The 19,850-nt window shown below is 44.7% G+C and overlaps 1 protein-coding gene across 2 annotated transcripts in view; it reads right to left on the bottom strand.

Annotated features, from left to right (window-relative positions):
* The window catches only part of SLC1A1 (solute carrier family 1 member 1), a 40,167-nt gene extending 20,837 nt beyond the window's left edge, over nucleotides 1–19,330 (bottom strand). Inside the window, exons 1-2 of one of the 2 annotated variants that reach the window (XM_083593533.1) lie at nucleotides 18,638–19,330; nucleotides 6,190–6,330 (exon numbers count right to left, since the gene is read on the bottom strand). In XM_083593533.1, the coding sequence (XP_083449659.1) occupies nucleotides 6,190–6,330; nucleotides 18,638–18,734 (238 nt within the window). In that variant the 5' untranslated portion in view covers nucleotides 18,735–19,330. Of the gene's footprint in view, nucleotides 1–6,189; nucleotides 6,331–8,611; nucleotides 8,657–18,637 lie in introns of those variants that run through there. The other variant, XM_083593534.1, reaches the window with a different exon arrangement.
* Between the last annotated feature and the right edge of the window lie 520 nt (nucleotides 19,331–19,850).

The following is a 19,850-nucleotide window of genomic DNA, read 5'->3' as shown; positions in this document are numbered from 1 at the left end:
ACAAAGTGAAGGACAGAAAAAATACCACAAAAGAAGAGAGTGCAGCAATCGCAAAAGAAATGAAATTAAAAGAAAGAGACAATAAGGAGCAACATAAGAACCCTTTTAAAGGGTCAGGATTCTCATAAAATCCTCCATCATTTCCATGAAGAAGGATTTGTGAATCACAGACTTATATTATGCTCAAAGAGACACTTATTGTTTTCAAAAAAACTAAACCTCCCTCTTCCACTTAGTAATAATTCTGTTAAGAAATGTTCTTGGAACAGAAGTCAAGAAGGAAGTACTTCTGTCTATTTGTTAACGCTAAGAAATTTCATTGCTCAGCAACACAGATAAAGCTTCTTAAAAAACATACAAAATCAAGCAAACCTTGGGACAGTGTTCAAATTTCACAAGGTTTTCCAGATAGGGAAAAGCTGCAACAAGCTCAATTTAATAAGCAAGGTCTGCATTACATACCAATCACATACATTCATAGTTAAGATCTTTTGCTAAAAAAATTCCCATCATTTCAGTGGTTTTCAGAGAGATAAGACTCTGAAGACCTATTCCTATGGACAAATAACCAAAGGACAGAGGACCGATCTGTTCCCTAGCTCCATTGCAAGGAGATCTTATCACTTGATCATGTTGGCACTAGGCACTCTGGCAGAGAAGCTGTGTTTGAATTGCTGGGCCAGTGCATTCCTCACAGCCCTTCTTCTATGCAAAAGGACAAATATGCAGTTACGGTAGGAGCTCTTCTACCTCCAGCCTTCAGTGTCCTGGCTGGCTTGGTCCTACATCCCCTTAACTATAAACCTTAAATGACCAAATTCAAAGAAAGGGGGTAAAACTCCCAAAAATTCTTAAGTATTATAATCCTAGGTAGACCTAGGTGAAGCAAAGTACAGTAATAAAGAATTGAGGACTCAATTCTTTATTACGGCGCTTTGCTTCACTTATAATACTTCAGAATTTTTGGGAGTTTTACCCCCTTTCTTTGAATTTGGTCCTTTAAGGTTTATGATTTCTCTATTTCCTTCTGAGGAAACTGAATAGTTCAGTGAAACGAGGTTTGTAGCCGGCATCCCATTAAGGCTTTGTTCAATTCTAGGATTAAGGCTTTGTTCAATTCTAGGTTTTTCTAATTTTTCCTTAAATTTTTTCCTTAAACTTTTTGATTTTTGTTATTTAGTTTAATTCTATAAGATAATATTTCTAGTTGATTACTTCTCATTTCTGGGATTTTCACGGTGTTTCATTTGTTTTGTGTAGTATAGTGTGTTAATGGCTTATCCTGCACTGTTGCCAGAATTGTGATCATGTCCCAGTACAAAGCTGTAGAGCTCAGTTCTATATTCTTTATGGGGCGGTGCCTCGGCACGTTGACTTCTACCACCATGTGTCAGCATTCCAGTGTTTTAAAGGTAAAGGGACCCCTGACCATTAGGTTCAGTCGCAGACGACTCTGGGGTTGCGGTGCTCATCTCTTTTTACTGGCATGACTAAGCTGCTTCTGACGAACCAGAGCAGTGCACAGAAACACCGTTTACCTTCCCGCCGGAGTGGTACCTATTTATCTACTTGCACTTTGACGTGCTTTCGAACTGCTAGGTTGGCAGGAGCAGGGACCAAGCAACGGGAGCTGTCGCGGGGATTCAAACCACTGACCTTCTGATCGGCAAGTCCTAGGCTCTGTGGTTTAACCCAAAGTGCCACCCACGTCCCTTCAGTGTTTTAAAGGTCCCACTAAATTACTAAGATGGAGATCCAAAACCAGATTTCACTTGAGCAATGCTTGTATTCTGAATGATGTTGCGAGATAATAAGATAAGTGTGCCTCTGCACATGTGCAGAGTTCCTTCTCTGCACAGAGTGACCAGCGTTAGTCCCTCAAAACACCTGATATTAGGGAGAAGATAAAAGGGTGTGCCTTTCAGGCAGGCTTGAATTCAAAGCAGTTCTCTTTCAGAAATTAGCCACTGACAAAATCTGAAAGTCATCACTGAGTGTGAATCAGCAATACTCCTCCTCCCTTTCTCAGAGCTTCTAGCAAGGCCCGAACAAGTCACCTAGCTATTAGAGGGAAACTGACAGAATCTATTTCTTCCTCCATTCCATTTAGCCCACACAATAAATTGGTCATTAAAGAGGATCAGCAAAAAAGCCTGGCCTGTTTTAACTGCCTGTGCCAACACTGCTCTATTTGATGATCAAACCATAAATCCTCTCTCTACAGAGATTGATTTCATACTGCATACTTGGCCAGTTCCCGAGGCAGACAATAGGTGCTTGTTGTGCTTGCATGAGATATAGACTGCGGAGACAAAATACATGACCTCAAGCACACATGCCACGCTATTGAAGAGTGTGGTTACTACTTAACCAAGCACGATCAAACATTAAAATGAGCTCTGCTTGAAGAGCACGTGCTTTAAGAACTGATTCACACAACCACTTCAGTGTACAGTTCGGCAAAGCAGGTTGCTACGTATAATGTGGTTGTGCTTTGTGAACATGTCAGCAGAAAGATGTGGATGATCTGGAATTCAAAAGCAACCTGCACACAAACTAGGTTGCATGTGATGTGTAACTGATCAACCCACATAACCTAATATGAGGGGGAAATTCTAGTTTGCCTACATTACAGAACAATCACATTACCATCTCTTTGAAAACTGCATCACAACCACCTTGCAAATTTCAGACTAAGACAATCATTGTCTTCCCAGAAGATTGTGAGGATTTAGACATGTCTTCTATGAATCACGACCCATTTCCTCCTTTAACTCTCATCTGATGACTATCAGAACAAGACGGAATCTTGACTTACTGAAGGATTTGTGAGGGCACCTGGCTTGATAGTAGTGCATATGAAAGGATCTAGAGGTCTTAGTGGACCACAAGCTTAACATGAGTAAACAGTGTGATGCAGCAACAAAAAGAAAAGAAAAGAAAAGCTAATGCAATTCTAGACTGCATCAAGAGAAGTCTAGTGTCCAGATCAAGGGCCACCAAAACTAAAAAAACTGAAGGAATGACTGCCGGATGTGGAGCACACTTCCATCTGCAGACAAGCCACAGCTGTCTGAACATCATGCCCTGTATCTAACCTTTGGCTTTCTCAGTGGTCTGCCGTGCTCTGTCTGTGACCTTTGTCTCCTTCATTATACATTGTTCAAGGGGAAAATGAAGCGGTAGAAACAGGTGCCAAAATAACTTTGCACCTGCATTACCAACTCCTGCCTCATGCCCTTCACTTCACCCAACTCTACAGTTTTGTGATTCTATGATTGTTAAGTTCTGAACTTGAGGGACGCAGGTGGTGCTGTGGTCTAAACCACTGAGTCTCTTGGGCTTGCCGATCAGAAGGTCGGCGGTTCGAATCTGCATGATGGGATGAGCTCCCATTGCTCTGTCCCAGCTCCTGCCAACCTAGCAGTTTGAAAGCATGCCAGTGCAAGTAGATAAATAGGTACAGCTGTGGCAGGAAGGTAAATGGTGTTTCCGTGCGCTCTGGCACTCGTCACAGTCCTCCGTGCGCCAGTAGCGGTTTAGTCATGCTGGCCACATGAACCAGAATGCTGTCTGCGGACAAACGCCGGCTCACTCAGCCTGAAAGTGAGATGAGCGCCGCAATCTCATAGTCACCTTTGATTGGACTTAACCGTCCAGGGTCCTTTTACCTTTCAGCTGTCCTAATTAGCTTGAAAAGATGAGTACTCCATTTAGCACCAGTCTTTGTCCTGCTTGGCAAACAATGCCCTTCATCACAGTCATTTCCTTCCACTTCACGCCAATGATCTGAACACTTTCTTCCTTTCCTTGTAAGATTTTTAATAATTCAGAATATGCAAACTTCTGCCTATTTACACATCCCTACAAAGACGACTCAGATATCTCACACTGCAAAGCCACAGCTACTTTCTTGCAGAGGTATCTAGCAGGGTGCCCTGCAGATGTTGCCGGATTGGACAACTGGAAATGGATACAATACTAGTCGGTTCCAACATCAAATTTGTAAGTAACTTTATCAGATGACTATCTGTAAGAAGCACACTGTATACAGCTCTTCACGTAAGCAAAAATTAACATGTCGGCAATTTCCAGCTTCTTAATTTCCCCACCTGAAGCCTAAATAGTAAACCAGAAGTGTACATTACTGAGTTGTCATATTTTAAAATATTTACAAGTACCCATTTTTTTTTAAAAAATATCAAGCAAAACTTGGGATTTCTGTGAATAAAACATTTAAATCATGTTAAGTGCACCTTTATTAGGTACCCCCTCCATAAAAAAAAGTTTAAACACTTTTGGATGTTCACTTCATGTATAATTAATATGGCATACATTTTTGTTTTTGCTTTCTGAGCATGTAATCCAATGGTCCCTGGGAAGGAGTGTTGGGCCCATAGGATATATTGGATATCCCCTTCCAGCTTCAGAGAGTGAGATCCAGTACATTCACACCTTGGAAATCGAATGGAATCCGTTCCTGAAGTCCATTCAACTTCCAAAACCAAAGCGCGGCTTCTGATTGGCTGCAGGAAGCTCCTGCAGCCAAACGGAAGAGCAGAAGCCACGTCGGACGTTCAGCTTCCAAAAATAGTTTGCAAACTGGGTTTTGTCACTTCCGGGTTCGCAGTGTTTGGGAGCCAAAACGTTTGAGAACTAAGCTGTTCAAAAACCAAGGTATGACTGTACTCGATTTTCTCTTCCCACAGTTCTAATGCAGAACTTCAGCGTCATTAGGGACAAAAAGGCGACATGCCAGGGTACAGTTTGGGGTGTGTGCTGGTCATCACAAGGCGCTAGCATTTAGGATATGCTGCCGTGCCTTAACAGGATGGTTCTTTAAGCTTCCTGGATGATTTACTTTCAGTTTATGCCTTCTGACTAAAGGTAAAGGGATCCCTGACCGTTAGGTCCAGTTGGGGCCGACTCTGGGGTTGTGGCGCTCATCTCACTTTATTGGCCAAGGGAGCCGGCGTACAGCTTCCGGGTCATGTGGCCAGCATGACTAAGCCGCTTCTGGCGAACCAGAGCAGTGCACGGAAACGGCGTTTACCTTCCTGCTGGAACGGTACCTATTTATCTACTTGCACTTTGACATGCTTTCGTACTGCTAGGTTGGCAGGAGCAGGGACCGAGCAACGGGAGCTCACCCCGTCACGGGGATTTGAGCCGCCGACCTTCTGACTGGCAAGTCCTAGGCTCTGTGGTTTAACCCACAGCGCCACCTGCATCCCGGAGCTCTAAAATGTATTCACTTCTCAAAGGTTTGTTGTTACTCTGAAACAGCACAAGACATCTGCTTTCCACTTGGAAGGATCAACACTCCCAGCTCTTCCTTCCAGAAGCAAAACCAGAGTTTTGCTTGGTACATACAAGATAACAGCACTGGTGGCCAGGTGTGACTCCTTTGGAGGGTATTTTATAACTGGGGAGCCATGTCTGACAAGGTCCTTCCTCTGACCACCCCACCTCTGGCAGGGAGTTTACGTGAAGGAGGATCTCATAAGATGATTTTAGAGGATGAGAAAATTGATAGGGGATTAGGGACTCCTCCCCTCACCCCTGGCAATTCAATTTGGGAGGTTATTAGAGCATGGCTAGGCTACCCCTGTTGAGAACTGGTTGCAGTTGGTGGAGCAGCTGCATGTAACTGGCAAAAGACAAGAGCCCTCAGGAGAAACCCTGAGCTCAGAACCTGCTCTACAGTTGTGTAAATTTCAAAGTTTGAGCTTCCCAAAACCTGTTATGGAACAATAATCTAGAAATAGGAGGTGAAGGAAATGCTTTGATATTACAGGGAACCAGGCAGAGAACCTTCTCGGTGGTGGCACCCTGTGGAACGGCCTCCCATCAGATGTCAAGGAGATAAACAACTATCTGACTTTTAGAAGACATCTGAAGGCAACCCTGTTTAGGGAAGTTTTTAATGTTTGATGTTTTATTGTGCTTTTAATATTCTGTTGGGAGCCGCCCAGAGTGGCAGGGAAAACCCAGCCAGATGGGCGGGGGATAAATAATAAATAATAAATAATTATTACATTATATTCTTAAAATAGCATCAGTGTAAGACTTGAGAAATGTTACATTTGAAAGTCGTGGAAGTAAAGTTTTAAATGCTTAATGCTATTTTTTAACCAAACAGATTTTATTTACAGAAATAAGAATATATATATATATATTTGGTCTTACCTGTTATCATACTTGATATAATTAATGGCAATATGATTAGCTTCAGCATCCTCATCAGAACTTCTCCCGGAAAGGCGAAGTAAAATTTATCCAGATTGGAGAGATTTCCATATTCCCTAACGGCAACACCCAATCCAATGCCTAAGAGGTAAGAGTGAAATACAAAACAAGATTTAGTATTTGGGAGGGGGGAGGAAGAATGAAATCATGTTTTGAATATAATTTTAATCGGCATAAAGCAAATTATTACAGTGCTGGAAATGTTTGTTCTTCACAAGTACAGTGGTACCTTGAGTTACAAACGCTTCGGGTTACTAACTCCGCTAACCCAGAAATAGTACCTCGGGTTAAGAACTTTGCCCCAGGATGAGAACGGAAATCGTGTGGTGGCAGCGCAGCGGCAGCAGGAGGCCCCATTAACTAAAGTGGTACCTCAGGTTAAGAACAGTTTCGGGTCAAGAACGGACCTTCGGAACGAATTAAGTACTTAACCCGAGGTACCACTGTATGTTATTCAAAGATGGCAGAAGGTTCCTTCAGGTGTACGGACCTGTGAGGCAACTCAATGATGGAAGCATTTTTCCTGTTGTTCTCACTGGCTCATGCCTCACCTTGGAGCATGCTCAAAAGCTGCACCTAGCCACCAATCACATGGTTTGAAACCACCAGCGTCTCCTGAAGCTGCCCCATTGTTCCAACCCATCAAATACGTTTTCCGCGTGTGTCTAGGCAACATAAAGTTTGGAAACGGAGCAGTCTGCTTATACACACAAAAATATAAAGAAAAGGAAATGAGTTGGGCTTCAGTTCTCTATGCTTTTGTTCTGGAGAGACAGACATTTTCTCAAGAATGTTTCAGCCCAAACGTGAAGCTTTCAGATGAAGCCATCTGTCATCTGCCTTGGATAAAGAAAGACACATTCTTTCAGCGCTCTTTTCTCATTGACATGCTAAATTTATTTTGTTTTAATGAAGTACGTTATGCTACATGATGAAAAGGAAGCAACACAAAGCATCTCAGTTGTTTAAGGAAGCGGTCTAGCGGGCGGTGACATTCTGTGCATTTTATCTTCCTCAGTATCACAGCAGGAAGAAACTGAATCCTCTCCTTACACCCCCAGACTATCATACTTTACTCAGAATGTCTGGTCTGCACATAGTAAATTTCAAATTATTATTATTATTATTGTATTTGTACATATAGCCAAAGGAAACAAATGTATATGAATACATGTTGGATGGTAGTTTCATAATAAGCCTTTTGGAATAGTTGGCCATATGTTAACCAGGTTTTCTACGTACAAATTCATTCCTAAAGTTGAGTCGCCCTATTTTATAAGCACTTGCAGTCAGTCCAGGGAAAGGAAAGCAATGTCAAAAATATAACTGAAAACACTTAATGATATCTTGAGTGAAAATAACTTTCACGCAAGGAGTTTCTCTTATTATTCTAGAGTGGATTTTGTTTTCTGCTTATTGCTCTTAGCATAGTTATAGACACATTATCTCACACATGGCATAGTATGGTAATTTTCAAACATTCTACCTTGTGAAAACACTTTTAACCAAATTATTTACATCGCTCAGTTTCATTTGTGGTACACAGTTTGTTCTGGTCTTTAGGATTTTTAAAAATGAAAGATCATTGTTTTTATAATAGTTTTTATGTAACTTCTTAGAACTTTTTATTATATTTGGTTTTGTGGGGTATAGACCTGATCTCTTGGAGTATAGGCTTTGTTCAAATGGAGACTGTGATGTGCAGCAGATGCAAAGCTCTCCTGTAGCTGGAAGAAGAGGAAGAGTTTGGATTTGATATACCGCTTTATCACTACCCGAAGGAGTCAAATCGGCTAACATTCTCCTTTCTCTTCCTCCCCCACAACAAACACTCTGTGAGGTGAGTGAGGCTGAGAGACTTCAGAGAAGTGTGACTGGCCCAAGGTCACCCAGCAGCTGCATGCGGAGGAGCGGAGACGCGAACCCGGTTCACAAGATTATGAGTCTACCGCTCTTAACCACTACATCACACTGGAGAGGGGATATTTAAGCCCCTTTAAATCTGTAGTGGAGGAAGGGGTGTGGGTGTGGTCCACCCCAGGTGTCACCACTGAGGGGGGTGATAAAATGTCGGGCGGAACTCACTGCGGGGCCTGCAGTGCGCCCGAGCCACATGTCTCTTCTGGGAGTGACGTGGTGACTTGGGCGGTGCCGGCTCCGCGCTACCCAAATCGTCCACCCGCTGCCTCCCTCCCAGCTGTAGGGCGGCTGAGTGGGAGGAGGCAGGCAGACTCCGGAGGCCCCGCGGTGCACCCCGCTCCTATGGGAGGCTCGCCCAGCCCCTGGGTGCACCGCCCCAGGAGCCCAAGCGGCTTCCTCCACCGTTGACCCCAGGGAATACAGCTGCCGGTAAACAACTAACCCGTTAGCCCAGAAGTCGCAATAACTGTCAGCATTTTCATTCTCTCCCGTTGCTGGACGTGTGATTATTACATCACATGTCTGTGTTTACATTCCGTGCTTGGAAAGTGAGGGAAATGGAAGCCAGTTCTATCTCTTCCGTTGGATTGTACTTTTGTACTTTTTCTCTCTCTCCTGGAGAAGATGTGAGAGGACACCATGGTTGCTTTGTCTTGTAAACGTAAAGGGACCCCTGACCATTAGGTCCAGTTGTGACCGACTGTAGGGTTGCGGCACACATCTCGCTTTATTGGCTGAGGGAGCCGGCGTACAGCTTTTGGGTCATGTGGCCAGCATGACTAAGCCGCTTCTGGCGAACCAGAGCAGCACACTGAAATGCTGTTTACCTTCCTGCCAGAGCAGTACCTATTTATCTACTTGCACTTTGACGTGCTTTCAAACTGCTAGGGTGGCAGGAGCTGGGACCGAGCAACGGGAGCTCACCCCATCGTGGGGATTCGAACTGCCGACCTTCTGATCGGCAAGTCCTAGGCTCTGTGGTTTAACCCACAGTGCCACCCACGTCCCTGCTTTGTCCTGTATATATCGCTTAATAAATTACTTAGATGTCACACCTCATAGCTTGAGCTTCCAGCTTTACTCTGCTGTTTGAGTGTGCATATATCTTCGGATACATGTCGCTGCTGCGCACCGGGACTGCAGAGTTATGAGCGCCCCAGGTTGCGCTCCAGAGGAGGATGCCCGGAGAGGTCTGTCTCAGTGAGGGGGCTGTGTGATGCCCCCCTGTGTGTTCTGACAATGGTTATGGGCCCAGAGATCCAGAGATGGCTGTGTGCATATCAGAGGACTGTCTCATTGATTGATGAGGTACGTGGCTCTGAGTTCAGCAAGCACTAATTGCTGGGAGTCGCAGCAAGCCGGTTGCAAGATTTATTGCTGCTTTGGAATTTTCTGGCTACTTGTGGTAGGTTGGAAGGCTGGTGAATGAAACTTACATTGGAGAGATTCCCCCCCCCCTCTTTGTTTTATTACCGTATTTTTCGCTCTATAAGATGCACCATACCACAAGACGCACCTAGATTTTGGAAGAAGAAAACAAGAAGAAAAATATTCTGAATCTCAGAAGCCAGAACAGCAAGAGGGATCGCTGCACAGTGCTGTTCTGGCTTCTGTGATAGCTGTGCAGTCTGCATTTGCTCCATAAGACGCACACAACATTTCCCCTTACTTTTTAGGAGGGAAAAAGGGAGTCTTATAGAGCAAAAAATATGGTATTCAAATTTATCATCATCATCATCATCATCACTGCCTGCAGCATACTATAGTCAAAAGTGTCTCTCTTTTGATGATTGATGGTAATGGTTGATGATATTACCCACTATTAATATCATCAACCATTTAAAATGTTCTGGGCATTGCACAGCATATGAAATTATTAGGACTTTACTATGGAATCCCAAGATTTCTGTCCCTGTATCTGTAAATTTGTCTTTAAAGCAAAGCAGTCCTTCTGTGCTTTACACCCCAGTCATCTCTGTTTTTCAGCACACTGACACCATGTGCCTGTGATTCTTGAGCTGGAGGCGGCTTCCCAGTGCTGTGTTTTCTCTGAAATAATGGTTCTTATGGCAACTATCAGATTTATAAATGTATGGAGGGAGCCCATCTGGGAATTCTGGTGTTAAGGGCTTCCTGTTCTGGCAAATTACTGCCCTTGGCCAGTAATGAATATATATTACCCATAGATGTACAAATAAAATTAGAGCTCAGTTTGTTTGTGAATTAAATCCTCACAATTCCGGATGGGAATTTTTTTTGTTAAATCTAAAACCTTTCTATACCAGATTCTTTTCAAAATAAATAAATAAATCCTGCACTGCTATTCACTGATCCGTTTTCAAATGCCATTACAGCCATGGGGTGGGGGTGGGGCTTTTTCTATATTAGCAGTTTATAGCAAAACAAATGCACAGCTGTCAAAACATCTTGCAAAGAAGCACTGGAGTTTCAGGGATGTTGCATCTTCCAAGTACAGTGGTACCTCGAGTTACAGATGCTTCAGGTTACATACGCTTCAGGTTACAGACTCCGCTAACCCAGAAATAGTACTTTGGGTTAAGACCTTTGCTTCAGGATGAGAACAGAAATTGTGCTCCAGCAGTGCGGCAGCAGCAGGAGGCCCCATTAGCTAAAGTGGTGCTTCAGGTTAAGAACAGTTTCAGGTTAAGAACGGACCTCCGGAACGGATTAAGTACTTAACCTGAGGTACCACTGTAGGGCTGTTGCTATTCAGAATACTCTGTGGAGTGTGGTTGCTCGAATGATATAGAAACTCACTGGATAATGCCTGTTGAAAGGTTCATACATGCCTCCACAAATGTGTAAGGGCAGTGCCAGATTTACGTATAAGCTAAACAAGTTATAACTTAGGGCTCCACTCTCTTGGGGGCCCCAAAAAACTTAAAGGAAAAAAACCTGGATGTACATTTCCAAAATATAAGATAAAAAACAAATAAAATAAAACCTACATACAGCAACAGTGGTTTGTGTTGTGTAGGCTCCGATGATGTAAGCAATGGGCCCCGCCTGCTAGCCTGATCCCTAAAATATCACCAGTTTGCTCATTTCTATAGATAGGGTGCCTACATTCTGCATGGACTTTGCATTCTGCATGGACTTTTCAACAATTACTTTGATAAAATACATATTTTGTTATGTGCAAATGGCTTTAGATACCTATTAGGCCCATAAATTACCATATAGCATATATTCAACACAAAAAGCAGCGACCATTTGCTGTAGACAAAGGACAGCTGGACATATAAAGGGTCCCATTACCTTCAGTAGCTTAAAGGTAAAGGGACCCCTGACCGTTAAGTCCAGTTGCGGACGACTCTGGGGTTGTGGTGCTCATCTCGCTTTACTGGCCGAGCGAGCCGGCGTTTGTCCACAGACAGCTTCTGGGTCATGTTGCCAGCATGACTATGCTGCTTCTGGTGAACCAGAGCAGCGCACTGAAATGCTGTTTACCTTCCCGTTGGAGCGGTACCTATTTATCTACTTGCACTTTGACGTGTTTTCGAACTGCTAGGTTGGCAGGAGCAGGGACTGAACAACGGGAGCTCACCCCGTCATGGGGATTCGAACTGCCAACCTAACTGCAAGTTAGGTAGGTTCCACTTTAAATGCAAACTGAATTGAATTCCTTCCCTACCTCTACTTATGACTCTACCACTGATGAGTGTAGTAGTTCTTACAACATCTGCACCAGGTCATGAACATAATGCAATTGCTCAGTCTGCCAAGAGAGGGCTCACATGGAAATAGAATTTGCAATGGAGTTGCAATTTCTTGGTTTCAACCAATGTGAAATCTTCACATTAAGGCCGTACTTAATGTCAAGACCAGGCATAGGCAAACTCGGCCCTCCAGATGTTTTGGGACTACAACTCCCATCACCCTAGCTGATAGGACCAGTGGTCAGGGTGATGGGAATTGTAGTCCCAAACCATCTGGAGGGCTGAGTCAAGATTAATGGAAGTTTGGATTTCCCAGAGCAGATGTTTACTTCCTTTCTTCCATTCCACTGACCAACACTGCTAGCTTGGTGCAGTCATTGTAGACAAAAGCTTTGCCCTGACTCTTAATGGGGAAACATTCTGTCAAGACAAAGAAGAAGCTGAATCATAGTTATACAGTTCACAGTAGTTCAGGCTTCCTCAACCTCAGCCCTCCAGATGTTTTGAGACTATAGTTCCCATCATCCCTGACCACTAGTCCTGCTAGCTAGGGATCATGGGAGTTGTAGGCCAAAAACATCTGGAGGGCCAAGGTTGAGGAAGCCTGCAGTAGATTATGTATATTAGTTGTATACAGTTCAGCTACTGCACTACTGCTCACTCAAAGCTTGGTTGCAAAAGTTTTGAAAGCTTCCACAGAAGCATTCTTTTCTTTTTCCTTTTTACTTAATAATTTAATTATTTTTAAGAACCTCAAGCAAATTAAGTCCCCAAACATCAAATAGTGTTTGATTGAACTAAGGAAGGATGGAACTGTATTTTGTAATTTACCTTGAAAAAAGTGTGATTACACTTTCAGCTATGAAAAGGGTTCTAATTGAAATGTTGTTGTCATATATTTCCCCCCACCCCAAAAAAATTAAAATTGCACACAAGGGCATGTCCTTGTACCAGAAAAGCAATTTAACTGGTTTCTTTGAAGTATGACACGCTTTATCATCCCAAATACCAAAAATACACTAAGCATAGCAGTTATCCTTAACAATGTTCCGAAGTACTGAAGTATAGCAGTACATATTGATCTTAATATAATGCTATATGGAAAAGCTATTTTCATACCCAGACTATTCTTCATTAACCCATACCCACAATTTTGGCCTTTAATTGCCCAATTCTTTGCTAAATTGAGACAATTTTATGATGTCCATACATTTCAATTCTAATAGATCTTCATGCTTCCTTTAAAAGATCTATTAGAGTTCAAATGTATGGACATAAAATTGTTTATATACATTAAAATTTGATGCTATGAGTTTCTGGAAAATTTACCAACAATACTTATCTAAAGTAGATTTCTTTAGGAAAATATAAAACTAAAATGACTTCCATGTGAAATATATAGCTGCTTTAGAAATAAAGTAACTTGCAAACAAACAGTGAAGAAACAACAAATTTGCCAGTAGATTCTATTTGTATGTATTATTTTAAATCATGGTCAGTGGAGAGGGATTACAACTCCCCCCTTCAAAGGTATGTTTAAAATCTCTAAATTTCTCCCTGCAGGAATGCAGTGGGGGAGATCAAAATATGAGCATTGCATGTGTGAATTTGCCTTCTGGATCAAATCCTGAATGTACAAAACTCAGAAAAGTAACTGAACTGTAGCCAAGATCCAATAATTATGAAACTCATTCCAACATCCCATGGTGTACCCCCCCCCACAACGAACGGCAACCTCCAAGGTCACCTGATAAGATTCTGAAGGAGTATGTCCTATGGCACAGGGATGAGTTGTTCAAAAGAAAATGAATAAGAATTTACAAAGGATGTATTCAAACCCCTTGTGCACAGATCCTGAGCCATGTATGCAGAGTCCAGTGGATGACTTGCTTTGTCAAATGATATAAAAATGACTCCAGAGACACTCTTCTCACCCCCAAAAGGTAAATGACCCCTGGACGATTAAGTCCAGTCAAATTCTCCCCACAACAGGTGTCCTAAAGTCAGTGCCGGATTTACGTATAAGCTAAACAAGCTATAGTTTAGGGCCCTACTCTCTTGGGGCCCCCCAAAAAAATTAAAGGGAAAAAAACCCTGGATGTACATTTCCAAAACATAAGATAAAAAAGAAATAAAATAAAACCTACATACAGCAACAGTGGTTTGTGTTGTGTAGGCTCCTATGATGTAAATAATGGGCCCCGCCTGCTAGCCTGCTCCCTAAAATATCACTTCTTCTTAATTGTATTTCAGTTCAACAATTACTTTGAGAAAATACGTATTTTGTTATGTGCAAATGGCTTTAGATACCTATTAGGTCCATAAATTACCAAATAGCATATATTCAACACATTTGGTGTAAACCACAGAGCCTAGGACTTGCCAGTGAGAAGGTCGGCAGTTCGAATCCCCGTGACGGGGTGAGCTCCCGTTGCTCGGTTCCTGCTCCTGCCAACCTAGCAGTTCGAAAGCATGTCAAAGTGCAAATAGATAAATTGGTACCAATCTGGCGGGAAGGTAAACAGCGTTTCCATGCGCTGCTCTGGTTTCGCCAGAAGCGGATTAGTCATGCTGGCCACATGACCTGCAAAAACTGCCTGTGGACAAACGCCGGCTCCCTCAGCCAGTAAAGCGAGATGAGTGCCGCAACCCCAGAGTCGTTCACGACTGGACTTAACTATCAGGGGTCCTTTACCTTTTAAATATGCATACACAGTCCAGATGCATGCTCCTTTGCCTTTCTAGATCAGTTCTGAGAATACGCAAAACTAGAGCCTAGACACATTCAAAAGTAGTTCCATATTTCTAAGCAAGTGTACACTGAACTGTAAGGCTCATCTTTTGCTATTTCTGATGGTTAAAGGAGCAATTCTAACTATGGGAAGCCAGCTTAATGACCCTGTCTTAATTTAAGTCAGCCTAAGGTAAGCCAGGAGGGACGTGGGTGGTGCGGTGGGATAAACCACAGAGCCTAGGACTTGCCGATCAGAAGGTCAGCAGTTCGAATCCCCACGACGGGGTGAGCTCCCGTTGCTCGGTCCCTGCTCCTGCCAACCTAGCAGTTCAAAAGCACGTCAAAGTGCAAGTAAATAAATAGGTACCGCTCCGGCAGGAAGGTAAACGGCATTTCCGTGCGCTGCTCTGGTTCGCCAAAAGCGGCTTAGTCATGCTGGCCACATGATCTGGAAGCTGTACGCCGGCTCCCTCGGCCAATAAAGCGAGATGAGCGCTGCAACCCCAGAGTCAGCCACGACTGGACCTAATGGTCAGGGGTCCCTTTACCTTTACGGTAAGCCAGATCCAAACCCCATTTGGGAGCAAGGCTACTGCCAACCGAGAGAGCCCAACCCCGTATTGAGGGAAGCCTTAAAATACAGTGGTACCTTGGGTTACATACGCTTCAGGTTACAGACTCTGCTAACCCAGAAATAGTACCTCGGGTTAAGAACTTTGCTTCAGGATGAGAACAGAAATCGTGCTCCGGGGGTGAGGTGGCAGCAGGAGGCCCCATTAGCTAAAGTGATACCTCAGGTTAAGAACAGTTTCAGGTTAAGAACGGACCTCCGGAACGAATTAAGTACTTAACCCGAGGTACCACTGTAATAGCCTTAAACAAGCCGTAAATTAAGAGTGTGACTTACAGCACCCCTTTTTTTGCTGACATAAGTTCTGCTAGGCTGCTAGGCCACATGATTGAGATGAACAGAGTTAGGGTTCCTATGAAGTCTCTTCCCTGCCTGTCCCTGTCCCCAACATGCTTTCCTAGGGACTTAACACCAGCCTCGATCCAGTCAGCTTTGGGTCGGCTGGCTGAGCGCCGTCTGAGACAAGACGAGCATTTTGCATCAGTGCATCTCCAGCTAAGCTCGGGTTGGGGACTTAAACCACTGCAGCCTCAGCTGACTGAGCCAGAGATCTACTGCAGTCGAACTCACTGGTGGATCTTGGGTTAAGGTTGCACCCTAAACCCCCAATCAGACTAGGACGTAGGAGACCAGGGTTCAATCCTCAGTCAGCCATGAATCTCCCTGAATGACCTTGGGCCAGTTGCCCTCTCTCAGCCTAACCTACGACACACAGTTGCTGTGAGGATGAAATGTAACCCACTGAACTATTTGGAGGAAATAAATGTGGGATATGGAAGTGAGAGCTGGACCATAAAGAAGACTGATCGCTGAAGAATGGATGCTTTTGAATTGAGACTCTTGAGAGTCCCATGGACTGCAAGAAGATCAAACCTATCCATTCTTAAGGAAATCAGCCCTGAGTGCTCACTGGAAGGACAGATCCTGAAGCTGAGGCTCCAATACTTTGGCCACCTCATGAGAAGAGAAGACTCCCTGGAAAAGACCCTGATGTTGGGAAAGATGGAGGGCACAAGGAGAAGGGGACGACAGAGAACGAGGTGGTTGGACAGTGTTCTCGAAGCTACCAGCATGAGTTTGACCAAACTGCGGGAGGCAGTGGAAGACAGGAGTGCCTGGCGTGCTCTGGTCCATGGGGTCATGAAGAGTCGGACACGAGTAAACGACTAAACAACAACAAATGTGGGATATAATTGTAACACTAAAGTAAACAAACTTACTTCAAAAGGAATTTATATGCCCGCAATATTTATATTGATTTAATTTCTTCACGAAAAATAGCACTGCTGTTTGTCTTTTTACGGCACCATGACTTACTTGCGGAATACTGAGGTTGTGGGAAACCAGTATTGAGAGAAATGGAGAGGGAAGAGGCATGTTTGTCTCTAGTATTAATTTGCCCACATCATTATGAAATGCACTGAACGGATGGCATTTAACAAATATTAATATTGCATGAGAATGATGTTGGTTAGATAAGCGTGATTTACACTTCTAACAGCCAGAGTAATACCAATAACTGAATGCAGTCAAGTAAATGAGATTACTGAAATGAATTATTTAACAAATCCTGGCTGGAAATAATCACCAAGGGTGCTTTATACTTTTTGACAGTGAGGCAATTCGTGCTGGATTGAGAGTGTACAGCTTATATACAAAAATACTTGTCTGTTTCTAGTTTTAAAAAAATACACAGAAATAACTTCACATACTAGAGGTGTCTTGGGAGATTTAAGAAAGAGAATGGGGATCATTCTTCCTGGAAGGAAGGGAAACAGAGGCTGCAGTGCTTTTCGCATTTATTTGGGAGTGAGTTCCATTTAACACTGCTTTGAGGGGTTTTTCTACAACCAAGCAGTATATAACTTTTATCAAACAAACAAACAAACAAACAAATACAGAGCCACCTACATCTGAGTACAGGTGGTTAGGCTCTCCTGCAATCCTAAACCTACTTGACAAGTAGCAAGTTCCTTTGAACTCAGCAGGGTTTATTTGCAAGTAAATATAATGTAAATCAGGCTACACAGCTCCTATGCAGCATTCACAAAATGGTCATCTTTCCCTTACTTCAGTTATGATCCTAATAAGCTTTACTTGGAAGCAAACATTTCTGAAATGAGCCTCCTTTCCAAGATTACTAGGATCATGCGGGGCCAGTTACTAGTATAGGACAAGTCAATGATTGCTGAGATGAAGAATGATTTAATGATCTGCAAAGGGGCTAGACCTGGGCAATCAGCTCTCCTTAAGGTTTCCTGTTTTCTTAAAATACTTGCCAAGTCTGGTTGAACTTAGTGGGACTTACACCTGAGTAAACGTATTTCGACTCAGGAGCCATGGTGTTTTAATTTTATCAACATTCTATAGATGCTCAACGAATGCCAGATCAGCACTTAAACATTAGTACCATTTCATCACAGTGGCAAAGATTTGCTCACTGCCAGCTCTTTCCTTTCTTGCAACAGGGCTGAGGAAAGCTCCATCCACCCCACAAAGAACAAATCTGCATCTGTTTCCAGGGAGATATTCATTCTTTTGGAAAGGGCTCTCCTCGAGGAAAACACCTATCCACCTTCATCATGTGATATTCGAGGGGTGTGTGTGTACTAGGTATTATTAAGCTCAGCTGGGGGTTTGGCAAAGAGCTTAGAAGAGATAGACTGCAATCCTGCCCAAATGATAGCAGGGGTCCTTTTTAAGTCCCGGAACCAATCCCAGCTGGGTTACATTTCTAGGATGCTCATAATACAACGCTACATTTCTCCCATGGTGGCTGAACATTTGTTTAGCATGTCTGTCTGTCTGTCTGTCTGTCTGTCTGTGTGTAGAGCCGTAGCTATGGGGGGGGGGGTAGCCAGGGGTTTTTTTGCCCTGTGTGAAGCCTCCAGAGGGAAACCATTGATGCTCCCAACCTGTGTGTACGCAAATGCACATGGGTGTGTGTGTGTGCCAAGCTGGGTCTTTGAGCAGGGTGAAATAAAGCCTTGTTTCGCCCCTGGTGTGTGTGTGTGTGTGTCTATCTATCTATCTATCTATCTATCTATCTATCATCTATCTATCTATCTATCTATCTATCTAATCTTCTTTGTTCCTATATATACACGTCTCTCTGTGTGTATTCACATATACATCTTCAATGTTAAGCAAGTGGAACTATTTCTTGTCATTTTCTATTTTCCTGCTTACAACCCCACCTTAAGGAAGACTACTGCACACGGCTGGAAGGAGGCAGACTTGACCCAGAGCAGCCGCCAAGGATTCCCTCCAAAGGGAAGGGCTGCCTTCCCCCCCCCCCCAATGATGAAAGAGGTTTCCACGCGCCCCCGCGACGCTCCAGCTTCCTTCGCCTGCCTGCCTGCCTGCCTTCCTCCCCCCTTCCTTCCTTCCTTCCCCCTCTTCTTCCCTTGCCCGCCAACTCACCCAGCACCACGGCGAGGATGGTGGCCAGGAGGAGCCAGTTGTTCTTCAGGAAGCGCCTGCAGTTGAAGCCCCTTTTCCGGACGAGCTCCTTCGCCATGGTGGCTCTTGGTGATGGTGGTGGGAGAAAAGACGCACGGGAAGGAGAAGGAGGCCGGAGGGATGCGCGCCGGGGCGAGAGACGAGAGACACGCGCGCAAGAGACGGAGGCAGAGAGAGGAGCCGGCGGGTCTTTCCCTCAACGGCAGAACGGCTCTCGCTCGCTCGCGTTCGGCCGGCTGCTGGTTTCGCTGGAACGCGCGCGCGCGTCTGGATAGAGAGAGGACGGGGACGGTGCGCCTTCGTCACGCTGCGGGGTCTCTGGCGTCTCCTCCTCCTCCTCTCGCAGTCGTTGGTGCTGGTGCTGCTACTGGCGGAGTCTGCCTGGCTCTGCGGCTCCGAGATAGCCAGGCGGAGAGGAGGAGGAGGAGGAGGAGAGGTGTGGTGGTGGCGGTGCCTCTGCGCGTGTGTGGCTGGAGAGCAGGGCGCGCTCTGTCTCTGTCAGGCGCATCCAAAACACTTGGCACAAGACGCTGCGCGCACGGCGCCCTCTCTCTCTCTGAGTCACTTTGCATAACCACACGACCCTGAGGAGGGGAGGGAGGGGGCACCTTGGGGCGCCCTCCCCCAGCGAGCGGCGCTTGCGCTTCCTCCTCGTGCCCGCAGGTGCCAGCTTCCTGCGCTCCCCGGGGTGCCCGAGCAGCACCCACAAAAATGCTCCATGAAAGGGCCGCCGGGTACAGGGTGGCGGGGCAAGCAGGCCCTCCTGCCCACAGGGCTGTGGGTCAAGAGCCGGGCGCTCGGGGGTGGGGTGGGGTGTGGGGGCTTCGGCGCCCTTTCATGAGGCGCTCGGACTACCCGCGTGGGGCGCGGAAAGGCGCGGCAGCTGCTCTGCGCTAAGCGCTAAGCGCGCTTCGAAGATATAGATGTGGATATACAGTAAAAAAAACAAATAACTCATTTCACACCTATTAACAGCGGCGACAGCAACTGTGGCAAGATTCTGAAGGACATTTATATTTAGGCAAATTGTTGTTGTTGTTTAGTCATTTAGTCGTGTCCGACTCTTCGTGACCCCATGGACCAGAGCACGCCAGGAACTCCTGTCTTCCACTGCCTCCCACAGTTTGGTCAAACTCATGCTGGTAGCTTCCAGAACACTGTCCAACCACCTCGT

Source organism: Podarcis filfolensis, assembly GCF_964270895.1.
Source record: "Podarcis filfolensis genome assembly, chromosome: 17".
NCBI classification, from domain to species: Eukaryota; Metazoa; Chordata; class Lepidosauria; order Squamata; family Lacertidae; genus Podarcis; species Podarcis filfolensis.
The sequence above is the reverse complement of the archived record's forward strand: the minus strand, read 5'-3'. Positions and strand labels throughout refer to the sequence as shown.